Source organism: Rutidosis leptorrhynchoides, chromosome 6, assembly GCF_046630445.1.
Source record: "Rutidosis leptorrhynchoides isolate AG116_Rl617_1_P2 chromosome 6, CSIRO_AGI_Rlap_v1, whole genome shotgun sequence".
In the NCBI taxonomy this organism is placed as follows: domain Eukaryota; kingdom Viridiplantae; phylum Streptophyta; class Magnoliopsida; order Asterales; family Asteraceae; genus Rutidosis; species Rutidosis leptorrhynchoides.
This window is the reverse complement of record NC_092338.1, coordinates 340,211,140-340,237,678: the sequence shown is the minus strand read 5'-3', so window position 1 is coordinate 340,237,678 and position 26,539 is coordinate 340,211,140. Positions and strand designations below refer to the sequence as shown.

General features: G+C 34.2%; 1 protein-coding gene and 2 non-coding genes across 3 annotated transcripts; 1 reads left to right on the top strand and 2 right to left on the bottom strand.

The window, feature by feature from the left end:
• The first annotated feature begins 8,961 nt into the window (after positions 1-8,961).
• LOC139856572 (small nucleolar RNA R71) lies at positions 8,962-9,068 on the top strand. Its single transcript, XR_011762045.1, has one exon. It is a non-coding gene; the product is annotated as a small nucleolar RNA R71 (small nucleolar RNA).
• Positions 9,069-13,064: 3,996 nt separating this feature from the next.
• Positions 13,065-13,171, bottom strand: LOC139856652 (small nucleolar RNA R71). The gene has a single exon (XR_011762119.1). It is a non-coding gene; the product is annotated as a small nucleolar RNA R71 (small nucleolar RNA).
• An 11,367-nt stretch (positions 13,172-24,538) lies between these two features.
• Positions 24,539-26,054, bottom strand: LOC139853164 (NADPH-dependent aldehyde reductase-like protein, chloroplastic). Its single transcript, XM_071842545.1, has 2 exons — positions 25,791-26,054; positions 24,539-25,241 (listed from the first exon to the last, which is right to left on the bottom strand). Exons 1-2 carry the CDS (start codon positions 26,032-26,034, stop codon positions 24,649-24,651), a joined length of 837 nt encoding a protein of 278 aa, XP_071698646.1. The 5' UTR covers positions 26,035-26,054; the 3' UTR covers positions 24,539-24,648.
• Between the last annotated feature and the right edge of the window lie 485 nt (positions 26,055-26,539).

The window sequence follows — 26,539 nt, the reverse complement described above, 5'->3', positions numbered from 1 at the left end:
GAAGTGACTATAGAAGCTAATTGCACGAAGTTTTTGAGAAGTAGAGCTCTACTACCATCAAATCTTGATGAAGAATTGAGATTAATGGTGGGTGTTGAAAGTTGTATCTGTGCAGCACCATTTAATACAACCGAGGAGCTTGAAATCGAGCATTCTCATTATCTTACACTTCAATGGACTGAACAAATTAGTGAGATAAACATATTCTTGTCCACCAGAAGCACTATTTCAATTGAGGATTTTTATTTCAATGATGTTTCTTGTGGTATTAATCATGTGGATATTAATCATTCGGTAGTAGGAAGACCAATGTTCATTGATAAACATAATTGTCTTAATTATCACTTGAGTACTTACCCATTTGATGAGAAAGGGTTGGAGCTCAGTCCTTTTGTTCTAAGTTGGCTATCATTTCTAATGAACCTGATTCAAGTGATATCTCTTTTAAATCTAATTCGGTACCTAAATTTGTTTCCGACTCTATTTAACTTGATCTGGGTGATATATCTAGTGAAACTAATTTTGCTGCAATTGATATCGCTCTATTTATATATGTTTTATCTCGCGATATCTTCCTTAATTTGTTTGGTTTTTGATGATCTTGGAGCCTACTTTGTGCGATATTGAGCTAAATGGCAAGTTGGGGGCTAATGACTTAATTTGGTGTAAAATTGACCAAATCTTGATCAAAAGTGGCTAAAGAAATGGCAAGTGCAGAATTCAGCATGAAAAGTGCCGCTCCTCAACTAAGAGCGGCGCTCCTGTGGAGTAAAAGCGCCGCACCTACATCAAAACCGACGTTCTTATGCACGTTTTGGCTCCATTTTTCACTAGTGTCCAGAAGCGTTGTTCCTACAGCCAAAAGTGCCTCTCCTATCCAGCTAAAAGCGACGTTCCTAAAGCAAAAGCGCCGCCCATGAATGTTGCTAAAATCGGCGTTCCTGATCAAAAGCGACGCTCCTCATTTAAGCCAAAAGCGTCGCTCCTGGTTCAAAAGTGGCGCTCCTGTCGCTGTTTCAGCCCAGATTTTCAGCACTGTAAAAGGAACAAGATTAGGTTATTTTTCATATGTATCTTTAGAGAGCAGCTACCACAACTCCGAATTTCGCATACAAAACCCTAATTTCATCATCCATTGGTGTTTAAGGGTGGATTCAAGGAATCTAGCTCAAGATTCGTCTTAGATTTATTCTAGATCTTCATCATTTACATTTTGGGTTGTAATCTTCACTTTTCTTCATTTACTTTGCATTGATTACTTGTAATAACTTTAAGATGATGATTGTTTATGTTTCTCTGCTTATTATTAGTTTGATCTTAGCCATGATTGGTTAAATCTCTTGTGTTTGCTTATCTATGAATCTCTAATGCTAGTGTTTGCCCCAAAATCAATTGAATAATGTTGTTTGAATGAATTACATGATCATGTGTCATTGAGTTAGCTAAAGATCCATTGCTATGAGCTTGTTTTAGGCTTTACTTTGATTACATATGTTGAGTAGCTCTCTTAGTGATTTGAGAAGTGAATCAATGTGTGCTTCAACACCTTAGGTGATCTAGAAAACTAGTTTAGGAATTTCAAGTGATTGTGTTCTTGATCTAGGTTGGTTTTCAATTGGCCTTTAGTTAACATAATAGTGCCGATTATCTTAAGTGATTTCGATAGTTGGGAGTTTTAAGTGATTTCAACCTAAGCATAATCTCAATAACCAAATCATGCTTAACTCAATCTTAGAATACAATGCTTATGTGAATTCGCAGAGTGTTAGTTGATTCGAGGTTTGGTAGTAGTACTAAACATTTAATAGTTCAACAACTAATGTGATAGCAAAATAGGCAAAACAGGGCAATCCAAGCATAGAGAGGATTAGATAAGTGAATACTTCTTAGTTAATTTGATTTAAGTCTTAATACTTCGTACTTATTTCTTGCTACTAGTTTACTTGTTAAGTTTAAGTTTGTTTAATCGTGCTAGTTTTAGTTGTTAATCAAAATCAATCAAAACCCCCAATCAAACATACCCTAGGACAATTGATAGTTTCAAATATTCGACTTACACCGCTCTCTTGGGACGAACTTAATAAGAATACTTACATTGAAGTGCTATAATAACCGGGTTCTAAGTGCTCGTTAGTTGTGTGTGCTTATTTGTAGTGTTTGAATCATATATAAATTTAGAGGGTAAAAGATGTATCGTAACACACGCATTGTCATCACTTTCTTGGCGCCGCTGCCGGGGAGCAGTTAGCTTAGTTGGATATTTGATTTAAACTTTTGATTGTTCGATCCTTTCGTAGGGGTTTACCCTTACGAAAGTTACTTTTCATGTTTTATATATTATTTTTGTTTGGAAAACCGCTTGTGTTTGTGGTGTGATTGAAGGATAGGTACCTTTGGTGTATGAAAACAAGGTCCCACAAGGATCAAGAGTTCACACATCCATTCTCCGATCCGGAAAAACACGTTCACGGGGTTTATAATCGTAGAGAAGAAAGGGTATTAAGCAAAAATTTCGAAGCTTTACCATTTTGTTTAGAAGACATGGATCCTAACGGTCAACCAATTCTCATTGAAGAGGGTAATCCGATTAATCCAGTTAATCAAGAGTTATTGAATGATCCAAACGATACGCCTATGTGGAACGCTAGATTGGTGGCACCAACAATGATAGCACCGGCTATTACAAAACCACCAATTGGAGCGGATAATTGGAAGATTGAGAGTAACTTTTTCACAATGATCAAAGATACATTCTTCCATGGGTTAATAGAAGAGAATCTGTTCGAACACATCCAACACTTTAATGATCTTTGTGATATCTACTGATGTGTGCAGCGGTGTATACGAAATACTATTATTTTTATTACGAAAATACGATACAATTTACACAAGTTTTATTTATTTATATAGATGGGATATACTTAAACATTGCTACAACACTCATATGCAGTGTACCTAATCGTAGAGTAGTGTAGTTTTTAGTAAGTCCGGTTCATTTCGTAGGGAGCTAGCTGAGTTTAACGCTATATTTATTTTAAACTATATTTGTATCAATATATATATAAGTAATATTATTATTATTATTATAAAAGGGGGGGGGGGGGGGGGTTTTACCGTTTAGTGACCGGTTTGTCGATTTTAAATAAAGCGTAAAGATAAATGACGATAATATAAATGATAGAATTTAAATTGCGATAAAGTTTATTGCAGTAATTAAAATGACAGTAAATAAAGGTACGATGAAATATGAAATAAAAGTATTATGCTTATTTAAACTTCCGTAATCATGATGTTTGACGTTTTAATTTTAATTTATTACCCTGGGTTAATTGTACTTTGTCCTGGATTATTTGATACCTATTTGGTTTTTGTCCATAATAGTTCATCGGTCATAATTATAAAATGCTCGTCAAATTAACCTTATTCCCGAAGTCAAATATTCCAACTAATTAGGGATTCGAACTGTAACAAGGTTTTAATACTTTGTTTAATGATTACACCAGGTTATCAACTGCGTGTAATCTAAGGTTTTATTACTTTGTTAACAATTACACCAATTATCCTTGTATGTAATCCACCCATTATTTAATTAGTCCATGATACATTAATTTATTCACTTGGCCATAATGAATAATAAATTACCCAATCCAATTGATTAAATTAAATGATTGTAACAGATGTCGTATAAATGTCACTAAATAGGACATTCGTAATCAATTAATAATTATTAGATTAACTAATTTGAATATAGGTTCGACAGATTCCAACGAGTTGTCATTCGTTATTAGAAAATACCCCTCATCTATTAATAGTCCATAGTTCAATGTTCACAAGTGTCGGTCTTTTGTCCAAACCCAAATTATGGTACAAAATCCAATAACCCCGTCTTTAATATTTAGTCTAACATCATGATTACTTCGATTTAAATAAGCATAATAATAACTTAGTTACGAGACATTAATTTAAAAAGGAAGAACATAGCTTACAGTGGTGATTAATCGCGTAGCGTTACACGGACAGAGTTCTGACTTACAAATCCTTAAAACATTTCTTACAATAACCCAATTATTATTAAACTTAATTTAAACTTAATATTATAAATATAAATATATATTACATAAATCAGAGGAAGGAAAAGAAAAAGATGTGTAAAACTCGGCTGAAAATGTTGCAATTTATAGCACTTGTGCTGACTTTTGGCCCCATGCGATCGCATGGAAATTGTGGTTCCAGGCCATGCGATCGCATGGCTTTAGATTCCAGCTCATAATGATTTGTTTGCTAGCTTGTCGACGTTATATTTAATTATATAATATAATATATATAATTTATATAATTATATATATATTATATTATATTTATGTGCATAGTTGACTTGTAATTTTTGGTCCGTTGCGTCGCGCGTTGATAGTTGGCTCAGGTCCCGGTTCTGGATTTTCGAACGTTCTTTCGTACGCGGAGATATCTTGTACTTTGCGTTCCGCGACTTGTACTCTTGTAATTTTTAGACGTTTCTCATCAATAAATTGAACCACTTGGATTGTATCTTGTATATTTGAGCTTTTTGGTCATTTGCGTCTTCAAATCGTCGTTTTCTTCTTTTGTCTTCGCACTTATTTATTTAAGCGAATATTACTTGAAAATAGAACAATTGCAACTGAAAACTTTACATATTGGAAGAATATTGTGCCTAAATATATGTTCATTTGGAGCACTATCAAATATCCCCACACTTGAGCGTTGTGAAATTAAATCACACTTCACTCGAATCACTTTTTTTTTTATTTTCACACTTTATACATCAGTGATTTTGGTACGGCGGTATGAACAATGATAGTAACGATATGGTTTACAGTCCCACATGACTATGAAAATTTAGATCCTTTAAGGAAATTGGATCTTTATGAAAACATTTGATCTTTTGAAAATTCATTCTAGATTTTACCCTAGATAAGTTTTCCGGAATAACCCTTCACCGGTGTTTGCAAAATGTTTTTGTGGGTTGCGTGGGTTTCATATTTTACGTTTTTAGCTCAAAACTTGCGGTTTTGTGTCACCCACTTGCTAACCTTGTATTAGGAAAGCACACATCCAGTTTACTTGCTCCGTATATTACCTTTCGGTAAACGACCGTCCGGTTGTAAAGGAAAGCGATGAACAAGCAACTGTTAAGGCAATGTCTAATGACATGCAGATGTTCATGGTCCAAAAACATGTCGGATGCAATTACTATCCTTTGTAGGAACAATAGTAAAGATCACTCTATAATTTTTCAGTCTGACACAAGGTCCTGTCTTCGACCATGCTATGCAACCACCGTTCTTACAGTTGACACCCGATTTGGTTCAGGTGACCTAATGAATTTTGGTGAATTCTCAGGATTTTATGTTCAATGGTAATGAACGCATTGAAAATAGGTTTTTCAGAAAACAAATCGATTTTAATTTTTATCAAAATATTTTCTCGTTCAAGCTCGAGTTTAGATATCATTGAATTTCATGAGTTTGTAATTCTCAATCTTTAAAGTCAATCTCAAGGATTGAGTAATATCAGTCTTAAAAGCTGATTTTTCATCTTTAAGGAGATTATCCTTTCTGGGGGTCTGATTCATTAGTCTTATCAAGCTAATTTGCACGGCGCCCTCCCCATTTTACGAGACAGATCATCTCATGATTAGGATAAGTCTGACCACTTGGCGACCCTGTTTGATTTTAGAGATGACTTTTCTAGATTTTTCGTCAACCTACAGCTGGTCTAGACGACAACTTCCTGACCTAAATCAAGAAGCACGTGTCTTTTTTGGAAGACTTTACTTCTTTTTAAGGATGGAATTGATTCATCGTGTAGATCCATCTATTCTTTCAAAGGTATTACAATAAATAGGGTAAAACTGATTAGTTTAGTCTAAAGCAAAAGTACCTGCAATAATCTTGTACAAAATATGTGATATATGTTTTAAAGAACTTGGTAAATTCTTCCCACACTTAGCTTTTATTTATTCTTTTCTTTGCCTTTTTATTCTCTTCTATTCCATTTTAAATGAATTCAAGCATTTTGGGTTGTTTCTCCATTTATGTTCTCTCCGAGGTAACAATAATTTCGGCATTAATACCTAGTTTTATCGTTCATAAATACGTATAAACATGATTTTGAATTCATTTAGTTGAAATTTTTTTAAATTTTCACAAAATTTGGCAATTAAACTAAGTGTAAACCCGAGAGAATTATAACCCTTCCCCACACTTGAGATCATGCAATGCCCTCATTTGCATGAAATCAGACTATAATTATAAATTCATGAGGGTGATTAGTGTAAAAAAATGATTAAAAATACCGAGTTTGCAAACATATTGTTTTATATCACATTTGATATATTAGTAGCTTTTGCTGAACTTAATGACAGTCTTTGAAAGTGCGCTGTTTTACCCTGTTTTGTATATAAGATAAACTACAAACATACATAATATTTTTATTATTTATTTTTTTTATAAAACCTTTATTTATTAAAACAATTTAAATGAATATTTTTTTTTTAAATTTTGTTTCCTTTTACTTTAGATAGTTTCGGTATGTTTACCTAGTCCGTCCCTCGACAAAATTTAAAATTTGTTGTTTTTAAAGCGATTGTTTTAAAAGCAAAGATTTTTGGGTTTTTTAATTTTTTAGTATACTTTAGATCAATAATATTAAAATAATGATAATAAAATTTTTCGCCCCGCCCTCGGGTAAAGCAATTTCGGTTCCATGACCTAGTCTTTAACTTACGACGAATTTTAGAAATCATTTTTTTAAACTTAATGAAATAAAGTAATTTTTGTTTTTAAATTCACACAAAACTTAAATTTTAAAAATGCATATTAATTTCATACAAAACCTACAAAATAAAAATTCAGAATGGGGGGGAGAAAACTAGTTCTTTAGTGTCTGCTAGTGAAAAAGACCAATCGGATTCCATTCTCGGAACTACACGAGAACAGAATAACTAACTTTAGACAACATTTTCTTTTTAGAACATTTGAATCTCCCCACACTTAGGTAGTTGTGGTGTCGAAATTGTGATTAACTTCATTGTCAATTTCTCTTGGATCATAATCAACTTGCATATCTGTGACTTTTGCTTTAAGCCATTGGTCGGATTCCTGTGTAATATCTACACATTCAACTAGTTTCGAATTTTCTTTAGGCGGCAGATTAGATACTAACCGGTTACATAACTTAAAGTTCCCCTTGGTTCTAGCATCGCGAATCCGTTTAATAAGTTTCTTCATTGAACTGTTAATAACGAGATCATTTAATTTCGTATCAACAACGGGGTTCTTTGTTATCAGGTCATCATTAGGTGTTACTTCATTTCCCCCACACTTAGGCGTTTTATTATTGTTAAGCACTACCGTTGGAGTTGGTAAAACAATATGCTTCTCATCGATCATTTTTATTGGTTCAACGGTTTTGGTTGGTGGAGATTTAGACTTTCGAATCACAAAGGTGATCGATTTTTCACCATCACTAAGTGTCATTCTACCCTCTCTTACATCAAATAACGCCCCGGTGGTCGCTAAGAATGGTCGACCTAAAATTAGAGGAATGTTTGAGTCCTCTTCTATGTCAATGACAATAAATTCGACTAAAAAGGTTAAATTACCCACTTGAATGGGTAGGTTGTCAGCAATTCCAACTGGGTGCCTAATGGTTTGATCAAAGAGTCGAACACTCATCTCTGTTGGACTTACTCACCTACTCATAGTCTCTTATATAATGAAAGAGGCATAACACTCACACTCTAAATCTGCTAGTGCATCATACATGACACAATCACTAAGTAGACAAGGAACAATAAATTCACCCGGATCACCCACCCTGGGTGGAGGTTTTGGTGGAACTGTCTTCAACGGGTTTATTTTTAAGGTTTTTATTTCTTGTGCTTTCTTATTCTTCTTCTTCTTTCCAGAGGTATCACAAACTTTATTACCTATTACTAGCTCATACTCAACTCCTTTTCTTGGAAACGGGATGGGTGGTATGTATGGTGCCACCACTGGCTTTACATACTCGGGTGGTGGTGGTGGTGTAACTTCTTCATCGTTACTCACATCTAAAACCTTCCCATCTTCTGATGCTGCTTTTTCAGAATTCGTTGATACCATATTAACATTCTCATTCTGAGGATTTACTTCAGTATCACTCGGTAGCTTTCCTTGTTCCCTCTTACTCATCAAGCTAGCAAGAGTACCTACCTGTTTTTCTAGATTCAAAATGGAAGCTTGTTGAGTTCTTAATGACTGATCTAATCTCTCATTTGTTTGGGTTTGAGATGTAATAAACTGTGTTTGAGATTCCATTAACTTTGCCATCATTTCTTCCAGATTTAGCTTTTTCTCTTCGATTTGTTGTGGTGGTTTATACAAGCCAGGTCTTTGTTGATTGAAAGTGTTGTTTTAAGTTGGTTGGTTATTCGGACCTTGTTGGTTATACGAGTTATTGTTAGGTCCATTTGGATTGTAAAGAATGTTTTGATTCTGATTAAAGGTTGGCCTTGGCGGTTGATAATTATTTTGATAATTATTTCCCGGCCTTTGGTTCATGTATGAAACATTCTCTCGTTGTTCCATGGTTTGCTCAATGTGACAATCTTTCATTAAGTGGGGTCTACCGCATTGCTCACAACTGATTCATATTGCGTGAATATCTTTAGTCATCTTTTCCATTCGTCTCTCAAAAGCATCTATTTTTGCGGAAACGGAATCAAAGTCATGGCTAGAATCGGCTCTAGCCGCTTTAGATGAACGAAAAATATCTTTTTCCTGGTGCCACTCATGTGAGTGGGAGGCTGTGTTATCAATAATTTTGTGAGCTTCAGCTGCGGTTTTCTTCATAATGGAACCACCAGCTGCTATATCGATGTCTTTTCGTGTAGTAATGTCGCATCCTTGATAGAATATTTGTACTATTTGATAAGTGTCTAAACCATGTTGAGGACATCCTCTCAACAACTTTCCGAATCTTGTCCATGCTTCATATAATGTTTCATTTGGCTTTTGCGCGAACGTAACAATTTCTCCTTGAAGTCTTACGGCTTTAAATGCCAGAAAGAATCTTTTAAGAAATTTCTCAACTAAAACATCCCATGTATCAATCGCCCCTTCAGGTAACGATTCTAACCAATCTTTGGCTTCCCCCTTTAAAGTCCAGGGAAACAACATGAGATAGATCTGTTCATCCTCAACTTCTCTGATTTTGAATAGAGTACAGATCCTATTAAATGTTCGAAGATGTTCGTTTGGATCTTCTTTTGGCGTACCACTATATTGGCATTGATTAGTTACCATGTGTAGGATTTGTCCTTTGATTTCAAAATCTGGCGCATTAATATCTGGTTTAATAATAGTGTGACCTTGGCCCGTGCGTGTGGCTCTCATTCGGTCTTCCATACTTAGAGGTTCAGTTACTTCCATAATTGAATTTGTTGAATACGAATCACTAGAGGATTCTGATTTAATGGTTTGTGGTTCAGGAGGAATGATTAGTGGTTCTGGATCTTGGAATTGTCTTTGAATATCCTCCGGGTTCTCGATAGTGAAATCGGGTTCAAAAAATGGATTATCGGAAATTTGAATTGGAGTACTTGTTCGACTAGATGATAATTCTAAAGAAAAATGAACAGTGGCAATATTAGCTAGATGTCTTGATCGAGTTACAGGTGGTGAACGTATGAAAGGTGGTGAACGTTTTGCTCGGTGCATTCACTGAATATCCTATTAGTTATAAAAATAAATATTTTATATAAGTTATCAAATTAATAGACTTTTCTGCTTTTGCCCACATTTCGAATAGCCAAAAGATGCAGCAGGGAGCCAGGATCCTTTAAGTCGAAAAGTCCACAACTCAGCCACTAACAAATCCATCTATTACTACGAAGCAGAAAATTTTGGATGTCTATTAATTTAACCGCTTAAAATAATTTTTCCGTCGAAGTTTTGAAATAAAAAACTATGTCCTAAAAACTAGAGCGTAGAAATGAGAAAGAAAAAGAGTGCGTCGAAAAACGTCGAAAAATAAAAATCGAAAAATAAAAATAAGAAAAAGGCCGAAAGTCTAAAAACTAAATCTAAAAAGTTGCGCCTAAAGGTATTAAAGCTTAAAAGAAAATCTATATCCAAAAGGGTAATAACTTAAAAGGCACTAAAATATATAAATGGCGTCGCAAAATTCTAAAGCGTCTAAATTCTAAATTTAAAGAAAAAGCACTTAAGGGATTTTACGGCAAAGCCTAAAAATATAGAAATATAAAATAACTACGGCAAAAACTATAACTTAAAACTAGTTACGAACGATAAAAATACAAATTACGAATTTTATGTTTAAAAAATACAATTTATAAAGTTTTATATAAAAATATTATTTTTATATTATTATTTTATAAAAATATTAATCTATATAATTAATAATAATAATTACACTTAATATTACAAATAATAATAAAACTATATATAAATATATATTAATTAATTAAAACCCTAATAATAATAATAATTAATAAAACCCTACCGTATTAAATGCGTTTAAGGATCAGGTCTGTCAGGTCACTCCATGCGACCGCATGGTTTTAGAGCATCCTTCTCATGTGATCGCATGGGCAGGAAATCCAGAAATGTTTTGAGCTTATAACAGACTCGGCCCAATTTAATTATATATATATATATATATATATATATATATATATATATATATATATATATATATATATATATATATATATATATATATATATATATATATATATATATTCTGATTTTAAAATTCACAAAAATATATAAAGAAAATATTTATTAAAATAAACTTATATTTTAAAACTAAATATAAAAATAGAAATACTTTATAATTTTATATATTTTAAACAAACTCTTAAAAATATATAATTTTTTTTCTTTTTAATGTTTTATATTTTTTTTTTCTTTTAGTATATCAATTATATTTTTATAAATATAAAAATATAGCGTTTCGCCGATTCCCCGGCAGCGGCGCCAAAGACTTGATGTGTGCAGCGGTGTATACGAAATACTATTATTTTTATTACGAAAATACGATACAATTTACACAAGTTTTATTTATTTATATAGATGGGATATACTTAAACCTTGCTACAACACTTATAGGCAGTGTACCTAATCATAGAGTAGTGTAGTTTTTAGTAAGTCCGGTTCGTTCTGCAGGGAGCTAGCTGAGTTTAACGCTATATTTATTTTAAACTATATTTGTATCAATATATATATATAAGTAATATTATTATTATTATTATTATAAAAGGGGGTTTTTACCGTTTAGTGACCGGTTTGTCGATTTTAAATAAAGTGTAAAGATAAATGACGATAATATAAATGATAGAATTTAAATTACGATAAAGTTTATTGCAGTAATTAAAATGACAGTAAATAAAGGTACGATGAAATATGAAATAAAAGTATTATGCTTATTTAAACTTCCGTAATCATGATGTTTGACGTTTTAATTTTAATTTATTACCCTGGGTTAATTGTCCTTTGTCCTGGATTATTTGATACCTATTTGGTTTTTGTCCATAATAGTTCATCGGTCATAATTATAAAATGCTCGTCAAATTAACCTTATTCCCAAAGTCAAATATTCCAACTAATTAGGGATTCGAACTGTAACAAGGTTTTAATACTTTGTTTAATGATTACAACAGGTTATCGACTGCGTGTAATCCAAGGTTTTATTACTTTGTTAACAATTACACCAATTATCCTTGTATGTAATGCACCCCTATTTTAATTAGTCCATGATACATTAATTTATTCACTTGGCCATAATGAATAATAAATTACCCAATCCAATTGATTAAATTAAATAATTGTAACAGATGTCGTATAAACGTCACTAAATAGGACATTCGTAATCAATTAATAATTATTAGATTAACTAATTTGAATATAGGTTCGACAGATTCCAACGAGTTGTCATTCGTTATTAGACAATACCCCCCATCTATTAATAGTCCATAGTTCAATGTTCACAAGTGTCGGTCTTTTGTCCAAACCCAAATTATGGTACAAAATCCAATAACCCCGTCTTTAATAGTTAGTCTAACATCATGATTACTTCGATTTAAATAAGCATAATAATAACTTAGTTACGAGACATTAATTTAAAAAGGAAGAACATAGCTTACAGTGGTGATTAATCACGGTGCGTTACACGGACAGAGTTCCGACTTACAAAACCTTAAAACATTTCTTACAATAACCCAATTATTATTAAACTTAATATTATAAATATAAATATATATTACATTGATCAGAGGAAGGAAAAGAAAAAGATGTGTAAAACTCGGCTGAAAATGTTGCAATTTATAGCACTTGTGCTGACTTTTGGCCCCATGCGATCGCATGGAAATTGTGCTTCCAGGCCATGCGATCGCATGGCTTCAGATTCCAGCTCATAATGATTTGTTTGCTAGCTTGTTGACGTTATATTTAATTATATAATATAATATATATAATTTATATAATTATATATATTATATTATATTTATTTGCATAGTTGACTTGTAATTTTAGGTCCGTTGCGTCGCGCGTTGATAGTTGGCTCAGGTCCCGGTTCCGGATTTTCGAACGTCCTTTCGTACGCGGAGATATCTTGTACTTTGCGTTCCGCAACTTGTACTCTTGTAATTTTTAGACGTTTCTCATCAATAAATTGAATCACTTGGATTGTATCTTGTACATTTGAGCTTTTTGGTCATTTTCGTCTTCAAATCGTCATTTTCTTCTTTTGTCTTCGCACTTATTTATTTAAACGAATATTACTTGAAAATAGAACAATTGCAACTGAAGGATATTGTGCCTAAATATATGTTCATTTGGAGCACTATCATCTACAAAAGCAAGGATGTCACCGATGATGCTTTTAAGTTAAGGGTATTCCCCTTTACACTCCAAGGAGAAGCGAAAGTTTGGTTAAGGAGCTTGCCATCCGATTCCATAAGAACTTTTCAAGATTTAACCAATGAGTTTATCAATCACTTCTTTCCACCGTCAAAAGTAGAACGACTTCGAATGAAGATTAATGGGTTCACCCAACAGGGTGATGAGTCTTTGTATGATGCGTGGGTACGATTCAAGAAAATGCTAAAAGCTTGCCCACCGCAGGTACACTCACAGTGCAATTCAAAGCACCCCATATTTGATGTCTTTCTAAAATGGCTAACCAGTAGTTGCCCGAGATGTTTGTGATGTGGTGATGAAATGAATAAATAATGTCTTTATTCTTATTTTCCCTTTCTTTATGGTAATTTTTTAAAATTTTTTACAAGTTTTAATGAATTTTCTAAGTTTTAAAAACTTTTATTCCACATAAGTATACATAAATCAAGATGTCCATTTATCCTCATGCAATCATGTAAATCATGCAAGTTCATGTAATTTTTTCATATGATATACATGATATTCATCAAATTAGATTCGGACATTCAAGATTTATTAAACATACTGTCTAAATCAAACAGCATCATGCAATCATTCAAGAAAAGATCATATTCACACAGTGTGAGAATCTGACTTTTAGGTCTAATTCGGACACTACATCAATTAACACATCAAGAAAATGAATTAGATTCGCACACATGATATTCTGACACAAGAGATATGACCAAAGTGTTGAAACTAAAACAATTCATCAAATTCGCACAATGTGAGATTCTCACATATTCAATATAAAACTGTCAAATTCGCGCACTTTAAAATAATCATACACTTGTAATCATCATTTTAATTATCCAATCATATTATCATTCAAACAACATCAGATTCGCACACAATCAAAATTTGAACAGATTCGCACAGTTTGACCAAGGATCAGATTCAGACATATGTCACACATCAGATTCGCAAAATTATAATCATTAAAGTTCTAGTTAATCATGCAAACTTAGTGATCTATATGCTAGATCCACTTATCAAACATCAATTAATCAAAGATAATCAACAACAAGGTGTACGAATCTATTCAAGTATTCAAATTGAACACTTGCATCAGATTCGCACGTTTAAACTTAAGTTTTGTTTGTTATCTGATCATGAATACAATGAAATAACTTGTTTAGTATGATCATTAGTGATTCAGATTTGTTCATTTATATGAAAACTTGATTAAAATGAAATTATACCAATTGTGTGTCTTGAGTTTTAGTTAGATTCGCATGTAGTGTCAGATTCGGATGCTTTAATAGTTGAAAGAATTTTGAAAAAGTGACTTTCATTGACTTTTGACTTCAATATTTACAGTCCGAATCTAAGATTGAATTTGAACCGTGCGAATATCTCATTAATGGGTCTTTTAACTAAGCGAATCTCAGTTAATTTAATTGAGTACATATATTCATTTTTCACACAAAATTTGAATCATCCGAATTATTAGAATCACAAGTTCTTCATTTTCAATTAAAAATATGATTGAGAGAATCTGAGTTTTGAGACTGTCCGAATTGCAACTGTTTGCTGTCAGATTTGAACACATGTTAAAAATTAACATTTATTCAAGAAAAATCAAATCTATTTATTTATTTTTAATCTTTTAAACTTTTTAGAATTTTTCAAAAATGAAATTTGTACTTATTATATTTCAAGAAAAATGTACAAATTTTCAGTGATACCAATTGCAGAGCGGGTTGCATACTGAGATGTATACAAGCCAAAGTGAATTTTAAACAATTAAAACACAAGTTTTTATGTTTTCACTTTTTAACATCAATTTTCCTTTCATTTTCACCCCTTTCTCCCCGCAAAATGTGATATACAATTAGGTAAAATGTTGAAATATCCAAACAAAATTGCTAGATGATAAATACTCCCCCTTGATTTAAGATGAGATATAAATCAGTTGCCTCCCCTATCATAAATATTGAAGTACACATCAAAGAAGAAACATATATGCATAGCTCCCCCTAGAAAAATACTATCTAGAGCATGGAATGATCAGTTGCTCCCCCAGAAAGTAATACTCTCCCTAAACACAAGATCTAAAGATCAAGCACCAAATGTATCATGGAAATTAAGAACTATACTCCACCATGCCTATTTGTTGTATCAAGAACTTTAGCCTAACCTTGTATAAGGGTTTAAAAAATATGTCGGCTAATTGTACTTTTGTAGGCACAAAGTATAACTCTACATCTTCCTTTTCTACATGGTCCTTGATAAAGTGGTAACGTATGTCTATGTATTTGGTCTTAGAATGTTGGACCGGGTTGCTAGTTATGGAAATTGCACTCTATGAATCACAATAGATTGGGGTCTTAGAAACCTTAAAGCCATAGTCTAATAGTTGAGTTTGCATCCACAAAACTTGTGAAGAACAGTGAGATGCAACAATGTACTCAGACTTAGCTGTTGGTAATGAAAAACATTTTTGTTTCTTGAATGACCAACCAACCAGCCTACTACCCAACATCTGAAGTGATCCGAATGTGCTTTTTCTATCCACATGACAACCGCCATGATCCGCATCCGTATAAGCGGTAAGATTGAAATCGGATCCATGAGAATACCAAATCCCTTGGTTAGGTGTACCATCAAGGTATTGAAAAATTTTAAGCACCGCTTTGGAGTGTGATTACTTTGAGTTAGACTGAAATCGAGCACAAACAGTTACAGCAAGTGTAATGTCTGGTCTACTGGCAGTCAAATACATGAGAGAACCAATCATGCTTCGATAAAGAGTAATATCAAAGAGTTCTCAATTTTCATCAGTAGTGAGAAAAGTCCTCATTAGGGTTGACAATGTTTTTAAATCAGTCATTTTAAAACTTTTGAGCATATCCTGAATGTATTTGGTTTGACTGATAAAAATGCCATATGGTAATTGTTTTACTTGTAACCCCAAGAAGAAACTGAGCTCATCTAGCATGCTCATTTTAAATTTGTTGGCCATTAGGTCACCAAATTCTTTGCATAGGGTCGAGGACGTGAAACCAGAAATAATATCATCAACGTAAATTTGAACTAAGAGGATGTGATCGTGATATTTACGGATAAAGAGCGTTGTCTCAATTGTTCCACGGGAGAAGTCATTTTCCAGCAAATACTTTGTTACGGTCCCGTACCATGCTCGCGGTGCTTGTTTTATACCATACAAAGGTTTCTCCAAGTAATGGACGTGGTTTGGATTAATTAGATCAACAAAACCTTCGGGTTGATCAACATAAACTTCTTCTTGAAGATTACCATTAAGAAAAGTTGTCTTGACGGCCATTTGAAACACCGTAAACTTCATGTAAGAAGTATAAGCAAGAAAAAGACTAATAGCCTCATTCCTTGCTACCAGAGCAAATGTCTCATCGTAGTCAATACACTCTTATTGTTGTATCCTTTGGCCACGAGTCGTGCCTTGTTTCGAACCACAATCCCTTCAGAATCTTTCTTGCTTTTGAAAATCCACTTAACCCCGATTAGTTATTGACCTTTTGGTCTTGGAACTAATCGACATACTTGCAAACGATCGAATTGACCTATCTCTTCTTGCATTGTTATCACCCAGTTAGGATCAAGTAAAGATTGAGTAACTAGAGTTGGTTCAATCTTACTAACAAAGGCAGCAAACAAACATATATTGCGAGTAGCCCTTCGAGTTGTAGCTGGAGCATTAGCATCACCAATAATGAGTTCAATTGGATGACTCTTATTCCATCGGTTGGTATGTGGATGAGGTTCATGAGCAACAGAGTCAAGTGAAGCATCAACCGTTGTTGAAGTAGAGCCATGATCCTCATGTTCTAAAGCAACATTTTCCAATGATTCTGATTGATTAACTAGGAAAACATCTGGAGTTGAATCAAGTGATGCATCTTGAATCGAATCAAGAGTTACATCTGGAGGTGGGAGAGAAGATGAAGAAGCAACGGTGATTCAGTTGGTGTTGTATCTTCATCATCGAGACTTGGTTTTGTCTCAATAGAAATTGATTGAGTTGGTCTTTCTGGTACGGTAAGAACATCAGAGTTTAGTTGAGGAGAGTAAATTGTATCAAACAAGACATTGAGTTCCTCTGTAGTCACCGTAGGAACACCCTTCTTTGAGAAAATTGAGTTACGTGCGGAAGAAGTGGAAGTCAGGTTTGGATCGAGTTTTGAACTGAGTTGTTCAAAAGACATTCCCGATAACTCATCAAAATTGATACTTTCCTTTATCGTCCTTTATCGCCATGAGCATCAAACTTTCCGAGGCTGTCAAAGTCAATAAGAACATAGCATATACAACCAAAGACACAGAAATATTTAACGTTTGGGTGTCTACCTTACAATAACTCATAAGGAGTTTTATCAAATCATTTGTTAATGATGGAACTATTTTGGGTATAACATGCAGTCGAAATAGCCTCACCCCATATTTTTGGAGGTAGTTTGGAGTAGGCAAGCATTGTTCGTGCTGCCTAACACAATGTATGATTATGTCATTCTACTACTCCATTCTGTTGTGGTGTTCTAGCAGCATAGAACTGGTGTTCAATGCCTTGGTCTCTTAAGTAACTATCAAGCAGATCATTTTTAAATTTTGTCTCATTATCAGTTCGGATACTTTTAACATGCTTGTTAAAAGAACGTTGAGTTTTTTTTATGAGCTCTATGATAAGGGAGGATGCTTCCAATTTGGATCGCAAAAGAAAAATCCATGTAAATTGGGAATAGTCCTCCACAATAACAAGCACATATTTTCGGCCACCAAGGCTAGAAACTCTCATGGGTCAACACAAGTCCATATGCAAAAGTTACAGAGATGTAGTACTGGGGATTTGCTTAGATGGATGTGAAGTTCGAATAAGCTTACCAATGGCACATGATGGACACACATGATGTTTATTGTAGTGAAAACTAGGTATTCCCTTGTAATTCAGGTGTGACATCTGATGATGCCATAACTATGAATTTTCTTTTATAGATTTTGCAACCAAACACAAATTACCATTGGTTGATGCATCATCTAGGTAAATAGTGTAGAGTGAAGCACTACATCTACCAACTAAGAGATCCTGTCCGTCTATGGATTGCACCGCACATTGAAGATGTTCAAATGTGACTTTGAGATCTCTATCACAAAATTGGTTTACACTAAACAAGCTACAACCCAGACCTTCAACGTATGAGACCCGTTTGATCATGATACCATTCTTCACAAAATCTCCATAACTCGTAATCGCCGCAATTTCATTGTTTCCAAAAGTAACCGTTCTGAGGAATTTCTCGACAAAATTCACCAACAAGTATTTATCGCCCGTCATGTGTCGTGAACAACCGAAGTTGATATACCACACACAAACATATAAACTTTGTAAACGTTAATGTTCCTAGAGTTTAGGTACCCAAAGTTGTTTGGGTCCTCTATGGTTAGTAACACCAGAAAACTTTGGATCGCATAAAAATGTCACACGTAATGCATCATTCAACTTAGATTTCAAATCATCATTCAAAATCACATTACATGAATCATTGGCATAAGAAATCTCAAGTTTTACAGATCAATTAAAAGTCTTAACACACAGATTATTCTAAGAAGATGTCTTGTTCATAGACGTAAAATGAAACACATGAGATGGTTTCCTAGGTCGACTAGCAAGTTTCTTGGTAACTTTTGCTACTGGCTCTAAGCACAACTTAGGTACCCATTGAGACTTGTATTTCAAGTTTGGATTAAAACCTGTGACACGAAAAACACCTTTGTTAGTTAAACGTCCAAATTTTTTTGTTTGACTTGTGAGATGATTGATTCTTCAAAATATCCATTTTGACTTTACATTTTATGTTATCATACTCACTCAAATCAGGTTTTGGACTCGTCTGTTTTGAAGACTTCACTATGTTCGTTAAAAGACTTTCCCTTTTATGATTTGACATTAAGATCGTGGGAATTTTCTTAATTGAATGAGAACCATCAGGATGATAAATCTTCTTAACAATAAATTTCTTTGAAGATGAATTATTTGAAAAAGTTTTCTCCATTTGAGATCGTAATTAATTTTTAAGAATCGTAATGGGTTTAGAATCACAAGATTTAGTTGCACCATTAACCTTTTTATCAATCCCATCAACACAAGTAGAAACAAGTTTCACATTCTTACGATCTATTTGCTTTGTATGTGCATTCGAAGAAGCATGCTTATGTGTGTTGGCTTTCTTAAGTAGATCTATTATGTTTTTAAGCTCTTAATCTCAAAGCATAAGTCTTCCATTCAAACTAAGACTTCACCTTCCCAGTTTTCGGGTGTAATTCAACAATTGGTCCTTCATTTAATGAAGTCCAAATTTACTTTGCCTTCTCATCCTTGTAATCAGTGTGTTGAGTGATACGCTGTAACCATTGGTAATATTGTCCTTCAAAAAGAATGGGATGTTTGGAATCGGATCCAATAATCAAAGCATCTTGAGTAGTCATCTTGACATATTCGGACACTTCAGTTGTCAAGGCAGATTCGTACAGTAACAAGATTCAAGAGAAATATCAGATCACAGAAAAAAGGTTTTACTGTCAGATTTGTACAGAGATTCAGATGTTGTTAGATTCAAACAGTATCTCTGTTAAGTATCAGAAGATTCGCACACAGATTCATACAGTGTAAGAATCGTACAATGAAACACCAAAATACTGATTTGTACAGTGTAAGGATAAACTGAGATTCTCTCAGTTTGTCAGATTCAGAAAATGTGAGATTCTCACAGTTATGATTCAAATTGAATCACAAACACTGAGATTCAGATTATTAACGCTTGTTGTGAGATTCAGTCACCTTTCTGCAAAAGGAAACAAATTAGTAACAAGTGAAAAACAATCGTGCAAAACTGTTGTCAGAATCTTCATGCGAATGTCAACTGTATCACTTGAGAGAATGTCATTGAATCAATTACAAACCTCAAACAACAACTTCTTAGTTGAATTTACCAGTTGAAGCAGATTCGCACCGATAATTAAGCTTCAAATGTTGATTACATTATCAACTTACGTTCAATTGATGAAATTTGTAACGACCCGCCAAAATTGCCATTGACGGTGTCGTTAACTTAGGTCCCGTTACTTGGTCACAGTCCCTATATGAGACGCGTTTGACCAAAATTATGTCGCATTCATTTGAAACGTACAATACTTACAAAGTTTAGTTTACCAAACGGTTCGACAACAAGTGTAAGTTTACAAAAGTTATAAAGTATAAATAAAATAACTTGCGACATAATTAGTTTAAAATCACGGTTGCTATAAATAGCGTAAGTATGTATGCTTTAAGTTTAAATCCAAAGGTGCTATCACTAGCGTATGCATGTATGCTTGACCCCAAGCAAGTAATCAAAGTGTGCGGAAGCATGTATCAAGTACCCAAGTATGAAACTGAGAAACATATAGAAAACTGTCAACGAAAAACGTTGGTGAAATCATAGGTGTATTTGTAAACGTTGTTTTTGAACCACAAGATTTTGTATAGTTGATTATCCAAATCGTTTGCATTCCAAAAGTATGTTCGCGAGCACCCAATTATTAAACTTAACTGTTTTGTACCCTGTTACGTAGTGTTAGAACATACACTATGCTCGAAAATATATTTCATCCGCTAACGGTAGCGAACCGTCCGAATGAGGGCTCGTCAAGCCCATGTGATCACATAACATAAGTTCACGCTTACACCCTGCAAGTGTAACTAATGATAATTGAATTGAGGCTTTTTGTTGTAACTCACACGCGGAATTTTTTTTTTCGTACTTGTGTTCAAAGCATAAAAGTATGATACGTATATTTTTCTCATCCCATGATTTAAAAGTATAAAAGTTGTTGAAAAGATGGGACTATGATCTCACCTCGAGTGCACGAGTATAAAGGTACTTCACAAAGTAAACGTGTGAATGAAAGTTGTTTAGTCTTGACCTAAACAAGTAGGTTGTATCAATACCGGTAAAATACGATATCGGTCAAAGTTGTTCAATTAGTCCTATGGCTCGTTATGACTCGATTATGTAGCATGTGAATCACGTTGTCAAGTTTCATGCAAGATGTAAGTATAAAAGAAGGTTAGAACGATTGCATAAGTATTTGGTTAAGTTTGACTAAAAGTCAACTTTAGTCCAAGTCAAAGTCAACGAAAAAGTCAACGTGTTCGGGTCGGGTCACGAACAATTTTTCTAAGTTTCATAATCATATATGAGCATGTTAGAACAAGTTTCATGTCAATCGGAGTTGCGTAGCATAGTTAGAATTAAACGAAAATTGATAATTTTGGACAGCCCCATTTTCATGCTTTAAGCCGCGCCGTGTCTAGAGGAGCGCGCCACGGCTTAACACTTGGTCAGAAGTCTGGGCTGTTTCATGTGTAAACTCGAACCAAACTTCAAACAAACGTAACTTATGAACCGTAAACATTCAAAACACGTATCTTATATCGTTGGAAAGGTAATTTAATGAGGAATACAACTAAACACATTTCATTAAACAAAAACATAATTTACAATAACTGAATTCTCGCCGAATGATCATTATTTAACGTTTCAAGCTCAAAAATGCAAATGGTGATTCGGGAATCCAATTTACACATACGATATGCCGTTTCGAAGGTAATTAAACATACATTGCAACTAAACACTTACTAATAACATTTTATAGCATTCAATGCATCAAAATTCATATTCAAGGTTACTGGACCCTAACCAAAAATCATGAATTCAACAATTTTGTAAATGGAGTTTTTTCAAGTCAACCTACATACCAAAACGAAGCTAATGATGCTAGCAACACATTTAATACATGAACTTTAACATAATAACAACATTTAATCATCCAAAACTCAAGATTAAGCACACCCATTTCAAGTTCATGCTAGTTCATGAAAAATAACAAGATCGAGCAAATAAATCACATATTCATGCTAGACTCGAGCCATAGACACTAATTAACACACTTTTAAGTTTAAAGGTCTAATTTATGAAAATTAGAGATTTTGAAAATCTTACCTCAAGCTATGAAATTGGTACCAAATTGAAGAGGATGAAGAGAGGATCACGAATATGTAATTTGTTTTGATGTTTGCTTGCTAGATCCGATTTAGATGATGAATGAATGATTTGGGTGGAAGTGTGTGTTCTTAAACTAGAGAGAAAAAGAGTGGGAGGTGGAAGATGAAATGAATGGTGGGGAGGTGGGTTGACTAGTTGACCTAGTCAACTAGTTTGCCCACTTGACAACTTAAGTCCCTCGAGTTTAAAAGCGGGTGCGTGAATTTACCAAACGAATTATTTTAAATATGCTAGAGTAAACGAGAGATGTTATAATTAAATAACGAAAATATTAAAATGCTAGTCAACGGAAGATACGAATTTAGGTAACGAAAGATATTATCTAAAAAAAAAAAAGACGGGCGTTAAAATAAATTAACGAAAAAAGGCGGGATGTTACAAAAATAATCCGTCAAAAAGATGCGTAGACACTAAACGAGCAACACTGAATCCACTTATCTTCAATAAACACAGAATCAAGCTTGAATTGGCCGAATGTGAGAGTTTTAGCCACGAACTCTAATAATTTTCTTGAATCTTCATAATTATTGTAATGAAGCTGTTATGTTGATTGAATTACTTTCTATCAAGTATATTACACCTTCGTTGAACTTTATAAACAAATCTGAACGTCAGAAATACAGATTCGACTCGTGCGAATCTAATTCAAAATGAGCGAATGTGATCTGGAACTTGAATCTTCGAAATCTTGATCGATCTAGTGATAGAGAATCACTTCCTGGATGATTTGATACCAAATGATAGGTTAGATCATGATTGAATAACGAAGAATCAAGGGTAAGAATGAGATTCGGACAGAAAGCAACTAATTCAGACATAGAGTAATTCGGACGAAATTGTATTCCACAACTTCTTAAACGCACTACAATGCAATAGCTATGTACTTAGGACTACTTAGGTTCTATATATAGCCCTCCTCTATAGAACCTTCTATTAAAGCATTATTCACTTTAACACTATACAACTTTGAGGTTCTAACACCATTTGTACAAGCTTTTTTTTGTAGAAAATCTGTCTTGTACGTGTCAACTTCTCCAACTAACACCTCAAATCGTGATGAGTTTGTTCCACAAGAGTTTATCGTCGCATCGGAAGATGCGGAACTCTTAGCCTCTTTCCTTGCTCGATTCCTTCCCATGGCCTTGGAATCGTATCATTTCCCAAAAGCGCATCAGCTCTATCGTCCTTGATATCAATCGTATGGATTGCGTCTTCATCATCCTGATTGCGCAAACCTCTACCAATAATAGCTCCACCAATTGGAGTAGGCGTAAGCCACATCGGTTTCTCTTTCAAAAATTCTCAAGCTTCTTTAAATGCCCACGTTTTCTCCTCATTCATACAATACTATTTTACCGCACCCTCATAAAAGTGTCGTTCGTTTTGTCCACTACGTATTGGATTGCATTTTTCTTCTCCAGTATCCTTGAAACCCCTTACATGAGTTACATCCCTTGTCCACATAACGACATTTACCCGATAACTCATCTTCACCGCGAAATCAACCGTTATTGTTATCGTTGAACTTGTTTGCTACGGTGGCCCATAATGATGATCGTTATTAAGAGTTTTTCGTAATCGATACTCGGACGAATCAATCTAACATTGTGCCAACCAAACTTCTTCTGCGGTATCCGCACTTTTTTGTTGCACGGTTCGCGTGTTTTTCTTTGCTTTTTCGTTAATGACTTCTTCTTCTTCTCGAACCACCGGCTTTTTGTTCAGTTTGTTTTTCGGTTTGTTGTTGGGTTTCTTGTTGAGTTTGTTGTTGGCTTATGTTGAACGCGTTTTGAGTTTTTTGAAAAGGTCGTTGTGGTATTAATCCAAGTGATTATTGAATTTGTTGTAGTTGTTGAAGGTATTGTAGATGTTGGATTTGTTGTTGAATTTCTTGTTGGCTCATACCTAACGCGCTTTGCGTATAGGCGACAAAACCAAGTGAAGGTCGTGATTGGGTTGAAGATGACGATCTGGGAGTTGTCGGTACGCCAACTAAAATGTTACTATAGAACGACCATTCTTTCGGATTTGCATTTGCCATTATTGAGTGTTTTAAGAAATAATTGAAGAATGAAAAGTGGGGGAAATGATAGATGTGATTGTATAAAATGTGCGTTTGAATGAATTGAATTTTATAGATGAAATTATATAAATTATTATTATTATTAATTATTATTACGGAGTAATTATTATATATTTATTAATTATATGAGTTGAAATTTGTTTGAAATATTTGTTTGACTCAAATTAGTGGTCGAGTATATCATCCAAAGCAATGGGAGTGACTGAGTAAGCCACGTAGCCCGACAAACCCCAACACGCGAACTCCTTTTCCCGTGCCTGGAGGCAGCACACCAAACCCAACTACCCACCAGCACGCAGCACTAGAGGCGTGTCGCCGGCGTGCTTAATAAAAATCTTCGATGAACACATGCATTAAACAAGGTCTAAGCTAAAATCACCATGTTGACATACCTGAACCGACTCAATAAATTAAGGAACTCATAACTTACAAGCTACAATCACCCCTGTTGACATACCAGGCCCGACTCAATAATTTAAACATAGAAGAAAAAAACATGAGCCAATTATTACACAAATCCACCATTGACTCGAACAGTCTGACCATTAACCCACTCTCCAGCATCACTAGCCAAGAACCCGACCAAAGGCGCAACATCTTCGGGTTTTCCCAATCGACCCAAAGGAATCGTCTCCACCACCTTATTCACCATTTCCTCGGTTTTACCATCGAGGAACATTTCCGTCGCTATGGGCCCCGGAGCCACACAATTCGCAGTAATCTTCGTCCCCTTCAACTCCTTAGCCAAAATCTTCACCATAGCTTCAACCGCCGCTTTAGACGCTGTATATGGCCCATACCCCGGCTTCAAGGCCCCTACTAACGACGTCGTTAGACAAATAATCCTTCCTCCTCCACCTTGTTTTAATCGGTTTGCTGCTTCCTTACAACATAAATATGCACCTCTTGTGTTCACTGAAAATATCCTATCGAATTCGTCTAGTGCTGAGTTGGCGATTGAACTGTAGGTGGCGTCTGCTACCCCTGCTGCATTTACAAGCACGTATATTGGTGTGTTGAAACTGGATTCAGCAGCATTAAATAAAGCTTTCACTTGGATCGGGTCGGATACGTCTGCTTTCACAGAAATAGCTCGCTTTCCTGTTTGTTTGTTCAGACAAATAATCGGTTATTATTAGTAATCGGTTATAATTAGTAATATAATTATAAGCAAAGTAAACAATGCAAATGAACTTGCATTACCCTCAATCAAAGTTTTAAAAATTCGTTGTCTCTTCAAATTTATCCAAATTCAAAATCAAAATATAAATATGAATGAATAATAAGAACAGGGGAAGTAATGATAATACTTCTTCTGTCTCAAGAATATTATCTCTCAATTTTTTTTTCTTTGTTAATTTTCAGTTTTACTCTTATTTTTTTTATATTATATGAAAAACGGAAAATACATAAATAGTGCAAAGATCTATCCATCAAAACAATGAAAGGCCTGTACGATTGCAATATATTAACGGAGTTACTTTTATATTCGAGATAAGTTTAATTTAAATTAATGGTATTTAGTACAGAGATTACTTTTTTTACAAATAAACAAATAAAAATTACTAGTAAAAGGTTTTTCCTGTTCAGGATTACTCTAGATTCGAACTTGACACCTCTTATAAGGAACTCAACTACTACGAAATATACCTGGCTCTGTTCCTGATTGTTGGTATTGGTATTTGGCATTAATCTCTGAGACAACTAGATCCGCTTGTGTGGAATTTGAAGTGTAATTGACAACGACCTTGGCGCCACGGGACGCAAGGTGGAGAGATATCGCTTTGCCAATGCCACGAGAGCCACCAGTAACGATTGCAACCCGATCATGTAGTTCGAGTGGCTGAGATAGGGTGGTTTGAGATGGTGAGACGGTGGCAATTTCACTGGCCATGATATTGGTTTTAGTTGATGTTGTTAGTATTTGCGGAGTAGTATTTAGTGTTTGCATAAGTATGTAAGTATTTATAGGGTTGGTAATAGATGCAACTGCCGTCAGTAGTGACTGCATCAACATGAGCAGTCTTCGTAGTTCGTCACTGAAGTCACCTTGGATTCGAATTTTCATGATCTTAATTAATCGTGTTTGCTATTCTATGTCTACCTGTCACTTATTTATTTGATAATTAAAAAACAAAAAATTAAAACAGTAATTAATACTTCTCGGGCCTCGACCCATTTTATTAATCTAAATTTTTTCGAGTTGTCACAAATTATATATATCCACCGGTATTTTTACTGATTCAGTATGAATTATGCATTAAAATGTTGTACCGTACAACCTGCTAATGTACAGTTATGGTGAATGTAGTAAAAATAATGGTGAATATATTACTACCATATATTCACTAATAAATATTGAAAGCAAATTTGATTAATTTCACGGCTGTTCTTGACTA